At 38.7% G+C, this 20,147-nt stretch overlaps 1 protein-coding gene across 1 annotated transcript in view; it reads right to left on the reverse strand.

Annotated features, from left to right (window-relative positions):
• Positions 1 to 20,147, reverse strand: part of LOC122563724 (CUB and sushi domain-containing protein 2) — a 616,258-nt gene that overhangs the window by 87,484 nt on the left and 508,627 nt on the right. Inside the window, exons 51-52 of the mRNA XM_087976898.1 lie at positions 16,970 to 17,143; positions 4,569 to 4,751 (exon numbers count right to left, since the gene is read on the reverse strand). Coding sequence (XP_087833024.1) covers positions 4,569 to 4,751; positions 16,970 to 17,143 — 357 coding nt within the window. The remainder of the gene's footprint in view (positions 1 to 4,568; positions 4,752 to 16,969; positions 17,144 to 20,147) is intronic.

The following is a 20,147-nucleotide window of genomic DNA, read 5'->3' on the forward strand; positions in this document are numbered from 1 at the left end:
CAGACAAAAGTAATATTTACACTTTCCTGATTTTAGATTTATATAGCACTAAAAATAAACTAATTATTTGATATGTTCTACAGGATAGATTATGGGTTGCACTTAAGTTCAAAAAATGACCTTGTGTTTAAAAAATTATTCTTTTGAAAGAGTGTTCGAAAGAACAGCTCAATATTTTATTCATTATGGATGCAGCTACTAGACTTCAGAGACAATTCTGCAGGATTATTGGCTTGACTTCACATGCAAGTACATCAGAGTACTCCCCTAACTTTGGTCCAAATGATGTATTAACACAACACCTTACCATATACTTCAAAAAGAGAATAAGAAGGTCATGGATTCACTTCCTTTTTAACATTTTCTTAAACCGAATTTTGAGAAGATTTGTAGCTCAGGTTGAGGTTCTGGATGACGGTTTGCTCACTGAGCCGGAAAGTTCGTTTTCAGATGTTTCATCACCATACGAGGCAACTTCATCAGTGAGCCTCTGGGTGAAGCACTGGTGGTATGGCCCACTTTTTCTTTACGTCTTTAAGCAGAAAACTAGCCACCAGGATACATGAACATCAACTAGCCACAAAAAGACATGACCCACTCTCACTAGTGTGTTTCGACACAGATGAGGAAGGACACCACTTTGACTGGGACAACACATCCATCCTAGGACAAGCCAAACAGAGATACGCACAAGAATTGCTAGACGCATGGCATTCCAACTGGAACTCTATCAACAACCACACTGAATTCGAACCTATTTGCCACCACCTGAGAAAAAGAACAGGAAATGACATCACCACAGGAAATGATGTCATCAATCCAAGGAAACCTAAACACAAATAAAAAGTGAGCCATACCAGCATTGCTTTACCTGGAGGCTCACTGATGATGTTTGTCAAAATGTCTGGAAATGAACCTTCCAGCTCAGCGAGCAAACCTACGTCCATTTTCTTAAACTCATTAAATACACAGTGTTCTCATGAAGTTGTTGATCTGATATCTTTGGAGGGAATGGGTATTTTCTTGGATCTTGTCTTGTAACAGCAGCTTCCTATCACTCAAGTTTCATTCATCCCAGATTTATTTATAGAACACTCCTGTCTGTTTTGGTGAGGCATATCTTTCTGTGCAGATGCATCTTTTTCCTGTGGTTTAGGAATGAATAAGGTTCTTGTTTCTTTGTACAGAATAATTTGTTCTGAATACACCACATCATTTAGACAATGAGGCTTTATCATGATTTTATCATTTTACCTTTCAAACTTTCACCCACTTGCAGATTTTGAAGAATTCTATATATCTTTAATTAAAATTCACCACTTACTAAAGGCACTCCACTTTCCAGTAGTTGTATAAATATGGTCACTGAGGTGCAAGGATTGTTGTCAATATTAGCAACATTGTTCTTGGTCATCCTTAATGATACCATCGGAATAAAGTCATTTTTCAAACTCAAATTCCAAGTACGGGTCTTTCAATTCTATTTATTGTTTCACTGCTTTCTGCTTCATCATTATTCTGCTGGTATTTACAGACAGTTGCATAGTGATTGCATACACATTTCAGAGGAACTTCCCATTTTATTTTGCAAACTACTGTGGTCAATTTGTTTGTTTAATTTCATGAAAGGTACCACTGCTTTGTGTAGTGATTGTATGTCAAATGGAAAGGCAGCTGATTTTGGTATAGATTTTGATTATAACAAAGGATCTTATGCTGCAGCGGTAGTGTTACTACCTCGGAATGCCAGCATGGAAGTCCCACCAGCCCTGGATTTGAGCTATAATGCATTTAAAGTTGATTTAAATGGTCACAAATCTCCCATCACTCATATCCTTGATCAGAAAATCGACTCGATGAGGCAGAAGAACTAGTTAGAGAAACAGGTCATGCTTTTGAACGCTCTTGTCAGGGTAAAAATGGATTCAGAAGCCTGTACTTACTTAAAAATGATCATTCATTGTAATTTTCCCTGGGGCAGATAATTAAGGATCATGGGATGACCTCTTAAGCTGGAAGGCCAATCAGAAATGATCAGCTTGAAAACAGCAACTGGTTTTGACAACAAGTAAATGATGGAGGGGTAAGACTTCCTCTCTGTAACTTAGAACAAGAAAGAATAAACATGGCATTTTACTGGAAAGGCTAGTGGTAGAGGTACCCTCCACAGACATTTTGCAGCTGCTGCATGACACAAAGAGGCAGGTTGGCCCTCCAGGAAGCCAATTGGTCTCAGAGTAGGAATCTGTTGGTTGACTAGAAAATCATTGCGAGATCCAATTTGACAATCACTCCAAGACTTCTTTGGCAACAGCTCCAAAACCTATGACCTTTAACACCTAAGACAATATGTACAGCATGTGCTTGGACACACTGCTGCCTCAAAGGTTCCCCTGTAAGTTACCCACCATTTCTGACTTGCTGACATATGTTATCTTATGTCAAAACCCTATATAACAGAAACACCATCACTCGTGGATTGCAGTGGTCTTAGAAGACTACTTACCATCGCCTTCTCAGAACAATGAGTGACAGAAAATGACAACTCGCAGAGACTATTTCCTTTTCCCTCATGCTATGAGAATGAGCATTGCACAAATTGTTTTGCACGTTGGTTTTCTTTAAAATGATAAATCTGGCTTATATTGAACCATAACAAGACTCATCAGTTTTAATCTTAGTAATTCCCTCTACAGGTAATATAATTAACTCCCATCAGCCAGAAGGCTTTCATTAGGTGCCATAATGTACTACAAAGTATTTACACCACATAAAAAGCCCAAATGAGCCATGCCAATGTTTATGTTTTAAATTAGCTCCTCCCATGTCACCCTGTCAGTATATTCCCTCTACTCCATTTTCACTTGTGTGTATTCAGTGCTTCTTTGAACATTTCAACTACTCTCTGAGCTACAAAGTCTGTATTTTTGATCTGCTCATCAATTGAGTTAAATTCAATTTCACCTGATGAGTGCAGCTCATTTTATTAAAGTACACATTTAATATCTATGTCTTTTACTATATTTGGTCTGTTTCCTATTGGGAGACTATTTTGCCGATTGCTTTCCCATTTCTCCTCTTGAATTGGAGACTATATTTTACTCTCCTAATTTCCCGATTGCCAAATGCTAGACCATGTGGTCTCCTAAACCTGTGTGACACCATATTCCATGCCAATACTTAGCTTGTATATGAACCGATCAATATCACAGCAGCATTCACAACGCTTCTACAATAATAGAGATGGTACACTTCTGATAACAACAAAAAAAAAGCCTAGTGCACAAACCAGTGTACTTTTATTGTGATACTAACACATTTGCATATGCCTCAGACAATTTGTTATATGGACTATTTAAAACAATCTCAGAAAGGTTAATACAAAGTCCTTCTGAGTTGCCTGAAGATGTATTCATAATATCCAGAGTGAGAGTGAAACAGGCAATTCTCACCCTTCCTTTGCATGCAAATGCTGGTGGCAAAGACAGATCGGATGAAGTGTGAAATATGAAACCCTTATTCAACACCACAATCTCTGAAGAGATCCATCTGAGTTCAGGTAATTTCCATTGTCCATTATTTTCACACTTGAGCTGAAATGAAATTTAGCATCAAATCTGCAGCAGGCAATCTTTCAGTTTATCTTCTCTATTGAGACCAGTAATGTGTCAAACAATAAATAACCAGATTACAGGGCTGGGTTTCACATTAATTCATTAGACTGAGATCATCCCCTTAATCAGTAACTCTGCAACCAACCTTTTAATGAGCCATTTTTGGTCATCATCCCTCTCTAATTATGCTTTAATCAGTCTCCCCTCAGCCATATTTTTAATCAACTTTTCTTTATAGATTTGTTAAAGAGGGATTGATTAAAAAAACAATTTAATCAATCCTTTTAGCTAAATCTTTAATTAATTCCATTTAAACATTATCGCTGATCAAACTCTCTTAAGTTGTCCTTTTATAAATTCCTTGACAATAATAGTGCAAATAATCTCACCATAAAATATCGACCAAAAGGTAAATCCTAGCTTGCAGAAGTTTGGATTTTTTGAAAACATTTATTTTAATAATGGATTACCTAAAAAAGAACAGATATACAGAACCCTGATGTTGATGAAATGTAGTCTTTTAGGAATATAAAACAGTGATGCTATCTGGATAAAAATCAGTGAAAGGGAAACTTCAGTTTATTATATTTCATTGATTAATGTTCATAAATACTGAACCCCATATTCAATGCAAGTTAATATAAATTCAGAAAATAAATCATATCTACAGCCTTAATCTCTTGTAACAGATGCACTGGTTAGCTTTTGATTAGTGATAGCAAGAGGTGGTATACAATTTATTGGTTAACTCAACTAACTATCAAGACAATTGGCAGGGCAACTAATAACTTTGTGAAGCACACAATGCTAAAAAAACTTGGCTAATTATTAAATAGCTAAATAAAAACTTGTCAAGCATGCACTACTTGCTCAAACACTGAAAATACCTCTTTTGCATGAGGTTCTATGCCAGCTCCTTAGCTGTTTTGTTCGAGAACCCAATGAATCATGTACCTTCACATTCTGGCTGGATCCCAGTCCAGGTTCCATCTGATTGGCAGATACGTTCCGAAGATCCTTTAAGAACATAACCAGCTTCACATGTGAATCGAAGTATGTTCTTCACTCGGAAATCCTTGCCCAAACGAATGCCATGTGCTGGGAGTCCTGGGTCACCACAGTATCCAAGATTATTATCTGCAATGCAATGCAAAGAACATCAAACATAAGTAAGAATTTGTTTTCAACTATAAGAGAGTGTTCAATCACACCTGGATAACCAATGAAAAAGACAACCAGAATTGCAGCTTACGGAATGTAAAGATGAAATGTAATATCAATGATGAGATGAGATCATGAATTTGAAATCATTCTTTATAGTTATAATTATAATGTTATTCATCGTTCTCTCGTGGTGCTGTTTAAAGATGCCTGGAGATCTTCGTCAGAGAGTCAACCTGTTGGCTGGGGAATTAAATTCCGCCCAGAGTGGGAAGCAATTAGCTGGAACTGGAATGAGGGACAATGCATAAATTCAAGGAGTAATCTGGCGAAAGGAGTATCTTGATGTGATGATCAGAATTCGAGTTTGTGTCAATGAGTGGAATCTTCCAGTCCTGTAGTGGTAGGCTTGGAGATGGGAAAGGCTCTTCATCAGCAGAATGCTGTCATCTCAAAATCCTGCTGTCTTCCTGCCTCCACTTGAATTAAGATCTGCGGGGGAAGGTCCAAGCTTCACAATCCTGCCCTACCACCAGTTACTGACTACTTCAGGCACTGTTCTGGCATGGGCTGCTATTATCTCACCTTCAAATTTAATAACAGAAAGAGTGGGCCCACCAAGTAAACTCATGAATGCACAAATGAGAGAATGCATGTATGCGACACCTTGGTCCTCTTGGTCTTGGTCGATCTTCTGGCAGTAGTCAATTAATATTGCTGACCTCAGCAAGAACTGCTGACCTCTGATGCACCAATTCTAATTGAATAGGACTTCTGACCTGGAGTCTAGTGTTGGGGAAAGGCCTGTTGCCACTCTGTAAACTGCCTGATTTGAGCAAGAATTGGCAGGTTTTGAATTGAATGGCCCCAGTTTCAGCAAGCCAGAGAGATAGCCAACTCTACAATGAACATATTTTTTGGCCAGTGACATAACTGTAGAGCCAACTTGAATGGCTGTGTTTGTTGTGAATGCCACCACCACATAGAGCAAGAAGCGCACACGTGTTGGAACGACGTTATCAGCTCCATCTGAATATGTGCGAGTGAGCAGTGGATGGAAAACAGATGCAGCAGGAGTCCTGGGCCTCAGACATAGCCTCCTTGCTCAATGAAAGGCCCATCGCCAGGGAGCATGGAACTTCTTGAGAGTTGGGTGGCGGAGAGATCACAGAAAGGGGATGATGGCTGAGGAGACCAATCTGCAGACAGTGCTGGAGAGGGATAGGTAAAAACAATGACTGCAGATGCTGGAAACCAGAGTCTAGATTAGAGTGGTGCTGGAAAAGCACAGCAGTTTAGGCAGCATCTGAGGAGCAGTAAAATCTATGTTTTGGGCAAAAGCCCTTCGTCAGGAGAGAGATAGGGACAGTCTAGTTCATCAGCATCAAACAACTCATCTGCCTTCCCCTCTTCCCCAGTCTGGTGCTGTCAGCAAAGCATATGCTTACAGATCTTTCTGTGTCTATCATTGCCAGCCGATGTCCTGGGCCATGCTATTGATGATCTGCCCTAATACCTCATGACCTGGGTTAAATTTCTTTTGACAACATTTTTCTGAGGGTCCTTGAGATGTTTAATGATCGGAAGGATGCAATATAAATATTGTTTTATTTAGGGAGGTAGTGTCAGTTGTCTGGTTGCATTAAGCCAAATGTAGGCCTGATAAAAGGTATATAATTTATATACACACACATAAATATCATTTTTAGGACTTTGGATTTTAAACTATTGGCAAACAAGTGTTGGTCTAATTTTCTGAAAAGGTTTAAAAATTAACTATGTTAGTTTTTCTAGAACCATGACATTAAGGCAATGTCAGCCTCTTGGAGTGTAAATGGCATTTGGAGTATATTGTGGGGTTTATGACAAGAGAGACAAAAAAACATCAATGGATTAACAGAAGCCAGGGTGAGCTGTTTTTTCAAGGTTTGGTAAGGATCTTGTTTGATTCACCAAGCCAGACTTATCTGTCTTGTTCAGTGATAACACTGAGGAATTAGAGATGCACATTACATAGCTAATACAATAAAAATAGGTGACATCGGGAGGGTTGTTAAATGCCTGGATTGTGTACTGGTTGTGTTTCTGTAGCAGTAAACTGAGAAGCCAAATATGGAATAGGCTATTTTGCATTTGGTGTTGTATAATGAGAAAGGTCTAATTAATAGTCACATTTTGCATCAAGTTTGACTGATTTTGAAACTAAGATAAAAATCTGAAGAAAGGAAATTATCAAGGTAAGAGGATAAGTTAACTATGGGGTGGTCTAGTACACAAAAAGGTTTGATAATAGACTGGTAATAGCTAGAATTTGAAGAAATACTACGCAGTCTACAATAGATTTACATTCCTTTCAGACACAATGCCAAAAGGGTAAGGTAAATCAAACATGCTCACCAATCAAAGGTAAAGATTGCATCCGATCATAGGAAGTCATTTATAAGGATGCCATAAAAAGTGGGAAGCTTGATGACTGGGAATAATTTAGAAGCCAACAAAGGAGGAGCAATAAGTTAGACAATAAAGGGAAAAAAAAGAAAGTGAACTACTGAGGTACACAAAGGTGTCCTGTGAACATTAGATTACAGAAAACAAGAAAAGATTATTTAAGACAAATACAGTCCCATTTCAGATGGGGACAGAATAATTGATAGTTGAGAAATGCTAATGATAGGTACAATTATTTTTGCAACAGTTTTCACAGAAGATAATATGGAAAATCTCACAGGAATACTAATTGACCAAGGGACTTACAAAATAGAGAATCCAAGATAAATTAGTATTGCAAAGATCTCTTACTTGAAATGTTAATTGGATTGAAGGTTGAGAATTTCCCTGAACCAGATGACTTTCATTCCAGAGTGTTGGAAAACGTGGCTACAGAGTTACTGGATTCATTGGTGATTACCTTTCAAAATTCTAGAAACTTTTCTACACAGTGGAAAGCAATTGTAACTGCACTAGGAAAGAAAGGATGAAGAGGGAGAATGGAAAACTATAGACAATTTAGTTTGACATACATAATATTGAAAATGTTACAATTTATTATCAAGAATATAACGGGATGGTTAGAAAAGAATGGTAACATTGGGCAGGGTCAATGTGAATTAACAAAAGAAAAGTCATGTTTGACAAACTTGCAGCTTCTGAGGATATTACTTGTAGCACTGATAAAGCAGAGCCACTGCTTTTGGTTTATTTGGATTTTCAAAAGGCATTTGATAAGATCCCAAACGGGAGGTCAGTAAACACAAATACAGCACGTGGGATTAGGGAAAATAATATGAGTACAGATTGAGAACCACTTAACAGACAGAAAGCAGAGAGCTGGATTAAATGTATCATTCTCCGGATGATATGCTGTTACTGGTTGGATACTGCAAGGATTTATAGAGTTTGCTATACCCCAGTTGAAAAATGTGGTGCTGGAAAAACAGAGCAGGCCAGGCAGCATCCGAGGAGCAGGAGAATCGATGTTTCGGGCATCAGCCCTTCTTCATTCCTGAAGAAGGGCTGATGCCCAAAACATCGATTCTCCTGCTCCTCGGATGCTGCTGGGCCTGCTGTGTTTTTCCAGCACCACATTTTTCAACTCTGGTCTCCAGCATCTGCAGTCCTCACTTTCTCCTCCTTTGCTATACCCTAGAAGGCTGTGGAAGCTCAATCATTCAGTCTGTCCAAGACAGAAGTCTATATATTTCTGGAGATTAATGATACAAAGGCGTATGGCAACGGCACAGGAAAATGGCACTGAGGGAGGTGATCACCTCTGATTTAATTGAATGGTGAAACAGGCATAATAGGCTGAATGGCCTACTCCTGATCTTTTATTCTGTATAAATATCTAACAAAATGGGACAACAGGTCATAGGTACTGAGTGGAAACCTATCGCATTTCCAACGCCCCTCCCCCAAGTCCCTCCTTTTATCTTAGCCTGCTTGGCACACTTTCCTCATTCCTGAAGAAGGGCTCATGCCCGAAACGTCGATTCTCCTGCTCCTTGGATGCTGCCTGACCTGCTGCGCTTTTCCAGCAACACATTTTCAGCTCTGATCTCCAGCATCTGCAGTCCTCACTTTCTCCTCATAGGTACTGAGTGGCCTGCTCCTGTTACTATGTACAATGCTATGTTTTGAACAACAACTTTATTGACATGATATTTAAGGAGATCAAGCATAAGCACAGCATATACTTTGGGATTTGTGACAAGATATGACATGTTGAAGTCTTAGAGATGTGTTAGAACTGAAGAATTTTAGAATAATTGGGTGGAAAATATGGCATTATTCAGTGTTGCTGACAGAAGGTCATATTGGGATGGAAAATTCAGCAGACGAATAGAGGTACAGGTGAAGAAAACAGTTACCAGTAAGGTCACAACCATACCCTAAAGACTGAGCTCCTGTATCTTTCCATAATCTATCCCCTTTTGCATCCTATGGTATACCTCACACCACTTTCCTCATGGTCAGCAAGCTCCTAACTTTGGTTGTGCTTTTAATTATAAAAATTATTTATTTTTCAATTAACGGACCAAAAATCACAAGTTGTGATCATGCAATTTCCTAACATTCCTAGTATTTCCAGTATGTGTCAAGATTGGAGAAGCAGAGGATTTAATGCATTACTAGTGCTTGCTGACTTACAGTGTTTATGAAATGTAAATTTCCACTAACATAAAATTACCTCTCAGAACATAGAAAAATCCATTGTTTGCACAGTATTTTGATAGCAACAAAGATATTTGGAAAGAATAGCAAAGAGATAGGTGCAATTCAATACGTACTGCATTTCACATTCTTTCTCTTAGAAAAGCACAACTGTCAGCTATTTACATAAATTTATAATTTGCCAAAAGCAAAACCGTTGAAAATAAATCTGCAACTTCATTCAAAACCTTTTGAAAACAACAAGAAAATCCTCTATCTCCACACAGTGCAACCTTCTATTTTCTCCTGCCTGTTGACATACAACTCTATGCAAGGAAATGCTATAAATCAGAATTAGGGTAAGACTAATGCTGACAGACATGAAGTGACAAATATCCAGATGAAGTCATGGTGTTTAAAGCTGCTGAGGCCTTAAAGTAAAAATGCCATTGCTGGTGCTAAATGATAATCCAAAGATTAAATGTAATCTTATTATTGTGGATTTAAAATGATAATCAAGTTTTTTTTAATTTGGGCATGAGAAATTTCAATTACTGACAACAACCATTTGTCAAGATTTGTTGGGAAAGATAACTGAGCATTACGTATTGGTGTGACACTTTTTTTATTTAATATTGGAATTGCTGTCAGATGTCACTTTGTAGCATGACAGCTAACAGCTAGGTGTTATGTAACTGGGAGGTATTAGCATGTTAAATTGCAATTTTCTTGGAAATATTTACATAAAATTTTCAAGAGAATTATATTGTATCCTAGATTGCACACAGAATAATGATCTGAAATATAATCAATAAACGTTACTTGAGAGTCAATACAATATATATATCTCATAGTCAACTAAGATGTTGACTAGCATAGAACCCAGAGAAGAGGAGACAAGCTTATTGCAGCCATTCTAAGCCACAATTTGATTTATTACTAATTGGGCACTTACCTGCAAGAACTGCTGTAGAATGTCAGACTGGCAGTACTGACAGGAGCAGTGGCCAGTGTTAACACTGAAGGAGCTGCTGGCTGCAAGGTATACTTACATGAGGCAGGAAAGCCACGGCAAGTTGGAGAGGCCCCAGCAAAAGTAAAGGAAGAAGTTAGCTTTTAGCAAGTGGGTATCTTCAATTGTGAGCAACTCATGTCTTCAGCAGTTCTGTTTGTTTGTCATGGGCAAAATTGGAGGAAATCCCCACCAGGTCACAGGCTTGCTCACCAGACAAGGTTAAATACCACCAGAGTTGAAAAATGTGATGCTGGAAAAACACCACCAGATCCTCAGGTAAGCCTTAAATAGTCATAGGACTCTTATGGTGCAGTGGTACTGTTGCCGAGCTCTGAGCTAGGGAGCTAGGTTCAAGTCCCATCTTGGTGTTTTATAGCCAGACTTAATTTAGAGGAGTTAGGAAGCTGGCAGAACCTTCATTACATGCATTCCCAACTCAGTGGGACACTCAACCATTCTCCAAGAGTTAAACTCCATCGTATATGTACACTCTGAAATATTAGTGACTGTGAAATATTTCCTATAAGGCACAATTTTTCCCTCCCTGGAGGTGGTGAAGACGGGCTGAGGTTCTCTCCAAGACCTTTCTTTTGCAATAAAAGATGAGTGACATGGTCCATCGGTAACTTTTTCAGCACACCAGCAATTAAGGATTGTAAGTTGATCAATTTAAGGCCACTCAAGGTTCTCAACTTACTCAATGTCCAGAGTCGGGAGAAAAAGGGTTCTCACTCCTAGAAACTGAATTATTTTCAGACATACCATTGTGTGCAATGGAAGCACAGCAAACGGGAATAGACACCCATAAGAGAGACAACAGCAAAAGATTCTGAAGAATCACTGTACATCATGCAACAAGTTGGTTAATCAAGCTGATAGGTGAGACACGTTTGTGACTGTTGGAATGAGAACATCAGATGAACATAAGATGACAGACAAACCCCAGTGCAACATGCAACGTCATGTCTTGTACAAACCTGTGCAAACTGGCTCAGCATGGTGATCTAGAAATAAAGCCTTTGAAAATAAAGCCTGTTTAATGGCACCCGACTCATGAGGAGAGAATAGATTACTCTGCAATCTGATTGCAATAGCATGATCGGAGATTTGGAGTTCCAGATCACAGATGGAAACATGCCAATGTCACAACTTTATTTATGCAAGGCAGGAGATTAAAAAAAACAGGTAACGACAGGCCATCTAGCTTAATATTTGTTTTTGAAAAAAATATTCGAATTCGTTCTAAAATATATAACAGCAGAACATTTAGAAATACATAACATGATCAAACAGAGTCAACATGACTTCGTGAAGGAGGAATAATGCCGAACAAATTTACTAGAATTCTTTGAGGAAGTAACAAGCAGGGTATATAAAAAGCAGGCCATGGGTGTAAGTCACTTGGATTTTTAAAAGACATTTGTTAAGGTATCACACATCAGGCTATTCAATAAGAGCCCATGGTGTTGGATGTAATATACAAGCATGGGCAGAGGACTGATCAACTCATGGAAGTTGGCATAAAGAGTGGCAATCTGTAATTCACAGGGACCAGTGCTGAGGCCACAATTATTCAGAATATATGCCAATGACTTGGATGGAGAAAGTGAATGTACCACAGTTTGCAGATGGCACAAAAAGAGGTGGAAAGGCAAGTGGGGAGGATGATACACAGAGTCTATAGGTTGAATGAATTGGCAAAAAAATTGGCAGTGGAATATAATGTGGGAAAATGTGAGGTTATGCACTTTGGGAAGACAAATAGAGGAGCTATTATTTAAATGGAAAAAAAAACTACAGAAAGCCACCGAACAGGATTTGGGGAAACTGAGCATCTAAATTCAGTGGGTTATATAGGGAAGACAAATGGAATGTTGGCCTTTGTTTCAAAGGGAATGGAACATAAAAATAGGGAGGTTTCACTAAAACTATACAATGCATTAGTCAGACCACAGCTGGAATACTGTGAATTGGATTGGATCCTTATCTAAGAAAAAAATATTCTGGCATTGAAAGCAGTCCAGAGAAGATTCACTCAGCTGATAGTAGGTATGGAAGGACTGACTTATGAGGAGAGTTTGAGTACCTTGGGCCTGTACTCACTGGAATATAGAAGAATGGGGAGTGACTTCATTGAAACATACAAAATTCTTAGGTGAATAGACAGGATTGATGCAGAAAGGCTATTTTCTCTTGCAGGAGAGTATGGGACCACAAGAGAATAATCTCAGAACAAGATTTAAAAAAGGAACATAGGAAACTCAGTAGGCTATTTGGCCCCTCGAGCTTCCCATTCAATGAGATTGTGGTTAATCTATGACCTAACTTCATATATCCATACTTGGTCCAAATCCCTAAATACCATTGCTTGACAAAAATGGACTTATCGCAGATTTAATGTTAACAACTTATCTGGCATTCACTTTCAGTTATGGAAGAAAGTTCCAACATACACTATTCTTTGAGTGTAGAAGTATTTCCTAACATCCCTCCTGAACAGTTTGGCCCTAACTTATAGACTCCCTTGTTCTCGAATTCCCAACCCAGTGGAAACAATTTATCTTTATAGACCCTATTATTTTTCCCTTTTAATGCCTTGAAAACTTCAAACAGATCACCCCTTACATTTCTAAATTTTAGAGAAAACAGGCCTAATTTATATAATAAACAAGGACTGTGGATGTTGGAAAACAGAAACAAAGGACTGTGGATGTTGGAAATCAGAAACATTGTTAGATAAATGCAACAGGTCTGGTAGCATCTGAGAGAGAAAGCACAATTAATGTTTTGGGTCCAATGACCGTAAGAAGGGTCACCAGACCTGAAATATTAACTCTGCTTTCTTTCTACATATATGCTGCCTAATTTGTATAATCTTTCTTCATAACTTAATCCCTGAAGTCTAGGTATCAATCTTGTAGACCAATATTGTACTCCCTCCAGTGCCAATATGACCTTCCGAAGGTGTGGTGCCCAGATTTGCTCAGAGTTTTCCAAGTGAAGTCTAATCAGGGTTTTGCATAACTGTATAACTTCATACCATCTGGAAATTCCCTGATCTATCCCTTTTCAGTTTGAAACAGATAACCTCATATTTACTCAGTTTGAACTCCATTTACCACAGTTTTCTCCATTTACCTCATCGATCACTGTCCCTTTGTAGTTTTATACTGTCATATACACTGTCTACAGTGCCAACTAACTTTGTGTCATCATCAAATTTAGATATAAAACAGAGGATCAGAAGTTAGGGCATTCAGTCCATCGAGTTTGCTCCACCATTCAATCCTGGCTGGTAATTATCTCAATCCCATTCTCCTGCTTTCTCTCCGTAAGCCTTGATACTCAAGAACCTATCTATCTCAGTCTTAAATATACTCAATGACTTGGCCTCCACAGCCTGTGTGGCAATGAAATGCATAGATTCACCTGGCTGAAGACGTTTCTCCTTATCTCTGTTCGAAAAGGTCTTCACTTTTTGTCTTTGTGATTGTCTTTGCCATTATCCAAGTTATTAATAAATGAAGTGAATAATTGAGACCCTAAAGCAGAGCCTATGGGACACCACAGTTCAGATCCTGCCAATGTGAGTACCTATTCTGTCCCACTGTTAGCACCCATGTTCCTTCTTTTCTATCAATCCCAGTTGAGATCATCTGCACTGACCTTCCACATGTCACCATGTACTTTCTGGAGGGACACCCTCATCCCCCAGAATTATCCCCTGAGCCAAGCCCTCCAACTTCTGCCTCATGCTACTGTCACCCTCCTCGTGTCATGTAAGCTCAAAAGATTGAAAAAAATCATTTCCGTTTATCCTAATAGTTTACACCAGCTTAAATTTGCAATCTGCTCACTTGTCCTGCAATGGCAATGTACAAGTTTCTGTCAAAGGCAAAGAAGAAATGGAAAACTGGGAGACATGGAAACTCTCAAAGCAAAACAAAATGTCAAATTATTGAGACAAAACTGTTAAGATGCTGTACTTCTTGCAACATGGAATTTTTGTTTACAACAAAGGAAAACTCAGGGCTTTGGGAGAAGTAGAAAATAAAATCAGAACGTTGTGGTTAACATTCACAATTATTTAGCAATCTGTTCCTTTATGAGCAGGCTTGCCTCAGATCTTGCTTTAAGATTTTCACAAGTTAAAGCTATTGATCAACAAATGCAAATGAAATAAAATCAGTATGCACAATATGCTGGCAGTTATTCCCTCACTCGTAATTATTCCAAACGACTCTGCGGAGAATACAATCTCAACAAACAAAAGCATGTGTTTTCCACCAGCCCTAATCACAGAAACATTACAATTTAGCAGCCTGATTTTGTTCATAAATATTCCATTATGAACAAATAATTGAAATTTTGAAAGAAACATAATTTTGTACTAGTTACCTCACATAACACATGCTTGTTTTACTGAGAAATTCAGCAATGGTCTGAATTTAATAGAGGTATTGGAGATCGCAGCTGGCAATTGAAAAGCCAGTGGGAGGCCACAGCTGTCCCTTTTTGGTAGGACCCACTGAATTAAATACTACTCAGGCATCTGACAGGCCGAAGGTACTATGCTGGATATGAGGACACAACATCAAGATTGCAGAGTTTTAAATTTGTTCGAAATGGACAAAGTACAAGCCATACTTTTTTTGACATTACTCTTTCATGGAAAGTAGCTGATGTTGACCAGGCCAATATTTGCTGCCCATCCCTATTTGCCTTTGAGCTGATTGGTTCTCTGGGAAAGGACATTTACGAGTCAACCACATTACTGAGTGTCTGGAGTCACATGTCAGGCAGACCAAGGAAGGACAGCATTAGGGTGTTTATGACAATTGACAATGGTCATATAGTCACTAGAAGGATAACTACGTAAAATCTAGATTTTATTGAATCCAGATTTCATCATCTACCCTGGTGGAATTTGAACCCCGGTAATAAGGTTACTGGGCAGCAGATTAGTCAGATAGGACCAAAATCCAGCTGTGTTAGTTCCCTTTCTATAGCCTTACTCCCATTTGGTACTATAGCCATAGTTCAGATGTAATAAGCTTGTTATTACTGACATCAGTTCATTTGGACTGGGCTGTACATCAACCATAATAAATATTACCTCAAGGGAGATGCTGGTGTAATGGTAATATCACTGCAAATAGGGGAAATTAAAATGCAGTTAATAAAATCTAGAATTTAAATAATTGTCTTGGTCACACTGACTATGAAACATACGTGTTTCTTTGATTCTGGCTTCTTGTGCATTTTAAATTTCTTTCATTGTTCCTTTAGCTTCATTGCCTCAACTCTGCACCATCATGTTTCCTCCCTTCACTAATCCATGTTTTATTAACTTTCTTTGGAGAAGACTTGAGGGCAGAGGGTGTCTATATCAAAGTCTATCTCAAAAGCACAAAATCACAGAATGCATCATTGGGATTTACAAACTAAAATGCACAAATGGTGCTTCCTGCGGTCACAGTCACTTTCAGTGGAATAGCAATAACTAATACCAGCAGCTCATTGTTAATTTCCATGCCATTGAAATATCTGCACTCTTATATTTATACCGCTGTTCAACAACCAAGGTAACCATGTGGATCGAACTTTTGCAGTTGCATCTAGTTCTCTTTTCAGATCAACAAAAGTTACCTCTCTCTTTGGCAGAACACTTTCTTTCTGAAACTATTTCATTCTGTCTAAATAGGTATGAGACCTTACCTGATCTTACTTCCAGTAACCTACTCCATCTCTTATCTTTTCTCTCATGATAATTGAAAAACTCATTTTCCTTCACTTCTCTTGCCATATTAAGTACAACATTTTTCTTTTGTCATTTGATGCCCTCTTTACACTCCAGGCACTAGCTGGATAACTAGAAATGAAGCACATTATACATTACACAGCATAGCCTTGATACGTAATTCTAGAAACCAGAGCATCCATTCATCAGAGATTATATCTCAGGGATTCATAATACAACTCATTAACCATTTCATCATGGCCTGCTTCAGTTTGTATGTGGAGTAATTTTTCCTCTTCTTTATGTCCTTACCCCATGTCCAACTGTTTGAGCTTCAATCAAATCTTCCTATATCCGATTTTCTCGATCATAACCTGCTCCAGGCCAAGACAATTCTTTAATTCTGGCCTCTGGTGCATCTCCAAATTCTTTCATTGTTCCTTTGTTCATTGTCTCAACTCTATGCCCTGGTATGTCCTCTCTCCACAATTCCGCTTTTGAATCAATACTCCCTGCCACTAAGTATCACTTTGATGAAAGATTTGATTACTTTTCTAATCCCTTCATGTCACTTGGTGTCAAATTTTGTCTGATAACACCACTATAAAAGTGCCTTGGGATTATTCACTATGTTGATGGTACTATGTCAGTGCAATAATTGTTGTTAAGACATCAAAGACATTAAATATATCAGTCCCTCCATTTAACATTAAATACATCCAAGCAAAAATCACAGCTTGTTTTACCTGGTATGTTTTGAACCCGATATAATGACAGAAGAACGTTTACCTGAGCAATGTGGTAATGATCCACTCCAATGCCCATCCATCTGGCAGATACGAGTGGTATTTCCAATCAAGCGGCGATTTCTTTCACAGTAATACCGCACAGTGGAGCCAACTGTAAACTGGTCACCGTACAGTTCTGCACCAGGTGGAATTCCGGGATGACCACATGTTACCACTAACAGAGAAAGTAGTGAGGGAGAAAACAAGCATTTCATTTGCATTCTGAAAATATCCTTAAAATCAAACAATACAAAGCTAACATGAAACACAAGATGGAGCATGCTATATCTATAATAATGCAGACAGTGGAGTGTATTCTATTATAGTTGCACCCAACAGATGCAAGGATAGCAAATGTAGCCCCAATAGGCATGAAGGATTACAATCTCCTCAACTTCCAAATTAGGAAGAAATAATTGAGGGCACTTTACAACTTGCAACAAGACCTTTTTATTCACTCGTGGGACAAGGGCATTGCTGGCCGGGTCAGCATCTATTGCTCGTCCCCACTTGCCCCAAGAAGGTGGTGGAGTGCTGTCTTCGTGGTCAAGCTCCTTGATGCCACACCTGGTTAAATGCAGTTTGGAGATCAGTATCCACCAGAAAAAGCTTTTGTACTTGTCAAAATAAAACGTAATGACTTATAGGCAAACTAGATTTACTACAGATGATTAAATGTACAATGGTCTGCGTTCAGCCTAGGACCATTATAGGTGAACCTTGATTGTAATTATTTTCATGGTGTGAATGCTCCTTGTTATGTCCACAAAACACTTCAAATATCTCAGAGTTCAAAAGACTTCTGTAAACAGCAAGAGAAAATCGTGACCCATTGATTATTGTGATGTAAATTTTCAACTCTACAAGATCATAAGAAATAGAAACAGGAGAAGGCTATTCAGCCCCTTTAACCTGCTCCATCATTGATTAGGATCATGTTTGATACAATATTCCTGTAGTCCAGTCCACTTTCCTGCAATTTACCCATAAACCTTTATTGCATAATGATCAAGAATCTCTCTATCAGCCTTAAATATACACAAGGACTCTATCCCCACTGCCCTCTGTGGCAAAGAGTTCCAAAGATTCAGAACTCTCCGAGAGAAGAGATTCCTCCTCACCTCAGTCTTAAATCGGTGTTCCTTTGTCATGAAACTATGCCCTCTGGTCCCAGACTCTTCCATGAGGGGAAACATGTTCTCAGCCCCTTAATGATCCTATATGTTTCAATGAGATCACCTCTCATTCTTCTAAACTTAAGTAAGCACAGTCTCAACCTGTTTAGCCTTTGTTCACAAGACAAAACCTCTGTCACAGCTTCCTTGTGAACCTTCTCTGAACTGCCACCAAGGAAATAATATCCTTCCTTAAGTAAAAGGGACCATAACATCTCCAAGAACTCAAGATGTGGTCTCACCAGCACCTGCACAGTAAGGCTTCCCTACTCTAATACTCCAACCCCCTTGAAATAGGGGCCGGTATTCAATTTGCCTTTCTAATGACTTGCTGCACCAGTGTACTAGTTTTCTGTGTCTAGGTGTGTTGCATATTTTGGCAATTTTTCTTCATTTAAATCATATTCTGTTCTTTTATTCTCACTTCCAAAATAAACAACTCCACATTTTCCCACATTATGTTCCAATTGCCAACGTTTTGCTCACTCACTATCAATATCTCTCTGCAAATTGTTTGTATCTCTCTCACAACCTGACTTTCCCACTATTTTTGTGTCAAATGCAAATTTGGCTAGAGTACATACACTTCTTTCCTCCAAGCCATTAATATATATTGTAAACAGATGCTGTCCCAGCACTGATCCCTGAGGAACCCCACTGGTCAGGGTCGCCAACCTGAAAAAGAACTCCTTGTTCCCACTCATTGTTTCTTGCCCACTAGCCAATTGTATATCCACATCAATATGTTACCTCCAACACCATGGGCTCTTCTGACTTAACCTTTTGTGAGGCACCTTGTTGAATACCTTCTGAAAGTCCAAATACAACATATCTATTGCATCCCCTCTAACCTCTCTGATTGGCACTTTAGTGAAAAGCTCTCATAAATCAGTCAGACACAATTTCCTTTTCAGGAAGCCAGGCTGACTCTACTTGTTTAGATTATGATTTTCCAAATGTGCTGCTATTACTACCTTAATAATTGATTTCAAAACTTTTCCAACAATAGATGTTGAGCTAATCAGTCTATAGTTACCCAGGAGGTTACCAGTCTGGCATTGCTTATATTATATAGAGCGATGTTCATCAAAGGGCAGTCTTGCTCCAGTTACTGGTCTTATTTTGGCCTGAAAGTTGCAGTGGACTAGACTTGTGCCATGACTGGCTTTAAACAAAGACAGGGTTTGTGCTATGAACAGATAATTTCCAAGATCAAGTTGTGGAATTTAATTCAAAAGTTTTATTGTGCCACATGACTCTATGAAGTCTGTGGGTAAACATAGGCTAAACAAAATAAACTATCCAACGCATCTGTATTACACTGCATGGTCAGCAATCATCATAAAATCTATGGGATAGAGGGGTTACTACACGTATGTGACATAATACTCCAACTGCAAGTCATTGCAAACGAATCACAGGGGACTGAATAATTCCAGAGGCTATTCCCATCACAGTTTGCACCCAAGCACTCCATATTAGCTTTTGTGGCATTTGAACGACAACCAGAGCATGCCCAGCACACCAAAAACATTGAAGGACCTTCAGATTGGCTGTCAGGGGTCTGAAACATCCTAAAATAAAACAAAGGACTGCTGATGCTGGAGATCTGAAACAAAAACAGAAATTGCAGGTGAAACCCAGCAGTCCGGCAACAACTGTGGGAAGAAAATGGAGTTCATGTTTTGAGTCCAGTGACTCTTCATCAGGTTCTGATGAAGGTTTGCCAGCAATTTCTGTCACTGTTCCTGAAACAGCCTTCTTGTCAACATAGTAACCATGACACAACTTCATTCTCTTCCACTCATCACTATACTGGCCAGGATTCAAGCTCCATTCCTCAAAAAGGGTACACTTTTTAAACAATTTTTTTTTAGTGAAGAGATAGAAAATTGCGACATAAACTAACTACCATACAGGAATTTCTTCAACAATTTTTTTTTTCAAAGGAAATCACAGGCAAGTTTTTTTTGGGTTAATTGCAGCTTTTCTTTACAGAATTTT

The sequence above is a fragment of the Chiloscyllium plagiosum genome, unplaced genomic scaffold (assembly GCF_037043375.1).
Source record: "Chiloscyllium plagiosum isolate Xiang-an unplaced genomic scaffold, Cpla_swu_hap1 HiC_scaffold_30, whole genome shotgun sequence".
In the NCBI taxonomy this organism is placed as follows: domain Eukaryota; kingdom Metazoa; phylum Chordata; class Chondrichthyes; order Orectolobiformes; family Hemiscylliidae; genus Chiloscyllium; species Chiloscyllium plagiosum.